Below are 4,154 nucleotides of genomic sequence, written 5' to 3' on the forward strand. Positions count from 1 at the left end.
GTCATATTTCATATGTGATTTGTTATTAGGCAAAAAGTTTAATTTTTCAACATAATACTTAAAGGAGATAGTAATTGAATTTAATATCCCTAAGTTAGTTATTTTTTTTGAAAATACACAATCAGTTAAGAAAGGTAACTAATAGGACTTATCCTAAAGTTTGTCAATACTTGCATATAAATTAAACCGTTATTGAAAATAACAAAAAAAACCAATTGTTAGCCAGCAATTTTTGCTAATAAAGTCTTATATGCCATATGTTTGACCAAAATTTTACTTCTATTAAGAAAAAGGGTTTCGTGTTAAAGACAAAACTGATATAGGAATATCGTTGCATATAAAAATACAGATAGATTAAAGCACAAAATGATTGAATTTCTAGAAAAGTAATGACTAGATACATGATCCTTAAAACAATTTAAGACAAACAAAAACAGGTAAAACTTGCGTAAAATAAGTGATTAGGTCGACTAATATTGGCAAGTAGCAAGAATATAAAAGTTGCATAAAATCCAATGACTTGGTGTGATTTTCCCGTGTTTCTTTTCAATCACTTCTCATAATGGATGTGAAAGTAACTCTATGTTATGTTGTTCTTTTATTATTTTCCTTGTCTTCAGCAGAAGATGTGAAAATCGTAGTTAAAGGGGTAACATCCATTGCTACAACAGATAATAATTTTATTTGTGCGACTTTGGACTGGTGGCCTGCTAATAAGTGCAATTACAATGACTGCCCCTGGGGACAAACAGGCATTTTGAATTTGGTATTTAACATTAGGCACCAATGAACATACGTATTTTCGTCTTACATAATTTGAATAAAAAAATTTAACTAGTTGTCCCATGTTTTGTTTTGTCAACTTTTGCAGGACTTAAGTAACAAAGTTCTATCAAATGCCATCAAGGGTAAGTTCTATTTTTCTCAGCTCTAATCATATGATTATTTTAAAAAGAAAAAACATGCAAAAAAATATTGTTGACCCTTTTAGGCTATTTGTTTTTGTATCGATAATTTTCATTGTCCTCATTCTTTAGTTTAGTCGAGGCAAGATGTGGCATTTTAATGGTCCGATGTGTAACATATATCATATGATCATGGGTAGACAATATCAATTTATGAATTTCACATTTTTTATCATTCCAAACTTTGGCAGCTTTTAATCCCCTGAGGATCAGATTAGGAGGTTCAGTGGAAGATCAAATTGTTTATCAATTTGGGAAGCAAAAGAAATGTCCCCATTTCAAAAAGAAAGAAGGTGGTCTTTTTGGTTTCAGCACAACATGCCTTCCCAGAATGAGATGGGATGAAGTACATGACTTTTTTAACAAAACTGGGTACTTGTTTAATTACTTACCATTCTTTTCTCAACAGAGCGTACTATGATATATGTTACTAGCATGCTACATTCAATTCTCACATGCATCTATGTTTGTTTTGTATATTTATATTTCAGAGTGAAGTTAATTTTTGGCTTGAATGCTCTCGCTGGAAAGAAAAATTCTGTGGAAGACAAGTTGAATTGGGTGGGAAACTGGAATCCAAAAAATTCCATAAGTCTCATGAAGTACACAATATCAAAAGGATACAAAATAGATTCATATGAATTGGGTAGCTAAATCAAAGCCTTGATTAATTTATATTCTGCTTTTGATATTTGAATGACGTATACACACACACACGTAAATTGCTTTTTATTTTCCCCGATCTATCCCATGTGCATTATGATTTATGGTGCTTAATAGGAAATGAGCTATGTGCTGCGGGGATAGGAGCCAGGGTAGACAGTGTTCAATATGCTAAAGACATTACTAGGCTTAGACGTATAGTTAATCTACTATACCCTGATGTTTCTAGAAGGCCTAAAGTGTTAGGCCCTGGTGGTTTCTATGGTAAGGAGTGGTTTGAAAGCTTCTTACTGAATGTTGGGCCTGGTGTGGTTGATGGAGTGACCCACCACATTTACAACCTTGGTGCTGGTATGTATATATGTGTGTGTGTATATATATATATATATATATATATATATATATATATATATTGTACTTTTGGACAATAGCTATAGCACACATTTCACTAGTTTGCTAGCTCTTAATGATTGGTTTGTTTTAAAGGCGTTGACAAGGATATTATCAACAAGCTTCAAGACCCATATTACTTGAGCCAAGTTGCTGAAACTTTCAAAAGTGTTGCTCAAGCAGTCAAGGAATTCACGCCATGGGCAGCACCATGGGTTGGGGAAGCTGGAGGAGCCTATAACAGTGGTAGCAAAGATGTGTCTCACACTTTTGTTAATGGGTTTTGGTTAGTCTAATATGCCAATGAATTGAGTTTTTTGCTTCCTTTTCAAAATTTTCAAGTATATATATATATATATATATATATATATATATATATGTGTGTGTGTGTGTGTGTATATGTATATGTATGTATGTATGTTAAACTATTTTAACTTAATAACTAGGTACTTGGACCAATTAGGCATGACATCAACCTTAAACCACAAGGTTTATTGTAGACAAACTTTGGTTGGAGGAAACTATGGCTTGCTAAACACAACAACCTTCATCCCTAACCCGGATTATTATGGGTAAGTCATGTCATGTGTGTGTGAAAGGAACTTGTTACTGATGAATATCCAATTCATTTAGAACTTACCTTAGCAAGGACAATCAATATGCTTTAATTGTTATATTTTTCAAATTAATATTCTACAAAAAATTATGCAACATCCAAATTGATCAAGACTTAGTTATCAATTCACATGTCTTTCTAATGATAACACCTTTCGATTGATTAGAGCGCTTTTGTGGCATCGACTCATGGGAAGCAAAGTCCTTTCAGTTTCTCATGAAGGATCACCATTTTTACGTGCATACGCACATTGTTCCAAGAAAGGGGTAAGCTCATTTATCTCAAAATGTCTTGTTTTTTTTTTCTCTATTTTTTTATTACTCTTCATAAAAATAAAACTACTCGTACAGACATTAACAACATCATGCTACTGAAACATAAATATCATATCATAAATTGTAACAATTATTTGGGGAAAACTACTTAAATAATGTAAAACTAAGAAGTTTCCATATCGTTTTAAGGTCAATGCGTGCCATTTGTTCTTAATCCTTTTTTTCTTTTTCATTAAGCACTTGTTGTTGTTCTCCTTAATTTCAGCCCGGTGTCACTATGCTACTTATAAACATGTCCAATTCCACTACTTTCAATGTATCCTTCGTTGATGACATGAATTTGTACCCTGTCTTGGAGACGGTACCAGGAAGAGTACCAATGACTATGAGGGAAGAATACCATCTAACACCCAAGGATGGAAACATTCGAAGTGATGTGGTGTTGTTGAATGGAACTCCACTACAGCTGACAGAATCACTAGACATCCCAGAAATGAAACCACGATTGGTGGATGCTTCTTCTCCTGTCAAAGTAGAGCCTGACTCAATTGTATTTGTTTATACCAAGAGCTTCAATGCACCAACATGTGGATAACAGGCACAAAATATTATTTAGTAAAGTATGAAACAACAATTTGTACATATATAGAGCTTCATTAAGCCAGCACATGCACATAATATCAATCAGCAACAAGACAACAAAACCTTAAAAAGTTATTGTGGACAATTACTTTTAATTCTAATTACTATCTAGGTAATAAATTTTATTGAACATTTTGTAGTTGATTTATTAGAACGATTACTCAACTTTTGTATATATAAATATGTGTATATGTGATTATTGTGTTAGATTATTAATTTGAGAGGTTTTATTATAGGTAGAAAGTTATAGAGAAAATTAATTTAGTTTTGTTATGAAATTCAATCTAAAAAATAAAGTAACATTCAAATGAACATATGAATGGAGTTTCATAAAAATAGTTTGACGAATAAAAATTATTTTGATAAATGTGATCGTAATTGACCAAACATCCAATTTGAGATTGATTATTTGAGTTCTTGTTGTAAAAACTCAATTCTTATAATTTTTTATTTTTTCGTATATACATCCCAAATCACTTAATTTTATTATATTCACGGTTAACTTGAGTTGATTTTAAAACATAAAATAAATGTACTTTTATATATTTTATTATCCGTAAAGGAAAATTATAAAAAAAATAAATTTAAAATAACATATTCATT

The 4,154-nt window shown here is 31.5% G+C and overlaps 1 protein-coding gene across 1 annotated transcript; it reads left to right on the top strand.

The window, feature by feature from the left end:
• The first annotated feature begins 562 nt into the window (after positions 1 to 562).
• On the top strand, positions 563 to 3,504 carry LOC145956223 (heparanase-like protein 2). Its single transcript, XM_083071787.1, has 9 exons — positions 563 to 766; positions 872 to 908; positions 1,157 to 1,337; positions 1,457 to 1,611; positions 1,746 to 1,979; positions 2,115 to 2,304; positions 2,465 to 2,590; positions 2,801 to 2,900; positions 3,175 to 3,504. Exons 1-9 carry the CDS (start codon positions 563 to 565, stop codon positions 3,502 to 3,504), a joined length of 1,557 nt encoding a protein of 518 aa, XP_082927913.1.
• Positions 3,505 to 4,154: the final 650 nt, after the last annotated feature.

The sequence above is a fragment of the Cajanus cajan genome, chromosome 3 (genome assembly GCF_000230855.2).
Source record: "Cajanus cajan strain Asha chromosome 3, NIPB_CcT2T_4, whole genome shotgun sequence".
Taxonomy (NCBI): domain Eukaryota; kingdom Viridiplantae; phylum Streptophyta; class Magnoliopsida; order Fabales; family Fabaceae; genus Cajanus; species Cajanus cajan.

Excerpts from the sequence above, each read along its gene's own strand:
- LOC145956223 (XM_083071787.1), top strand. The coding sequence starts at position 563 with ATGGATGTGAAAGTAACTCTATGTTATGTTGTTCTTTTATTATTTTCC. Across the intron at positions 767-871 it reads AAACAGGCATTTTGAATTTG|GACTTAAGTAACAAAGTTCT; the intron begins GTATTTAACATT and ends CAACTTTTGCAG. Across the intron at positions 2,591-2,800 it reads CCTAACCCGGATTATTATGG|AGCGCTTTTGTGGCATCGAC; the intron begins GTAAGTCATGTC and ends TCGATTGATTAG.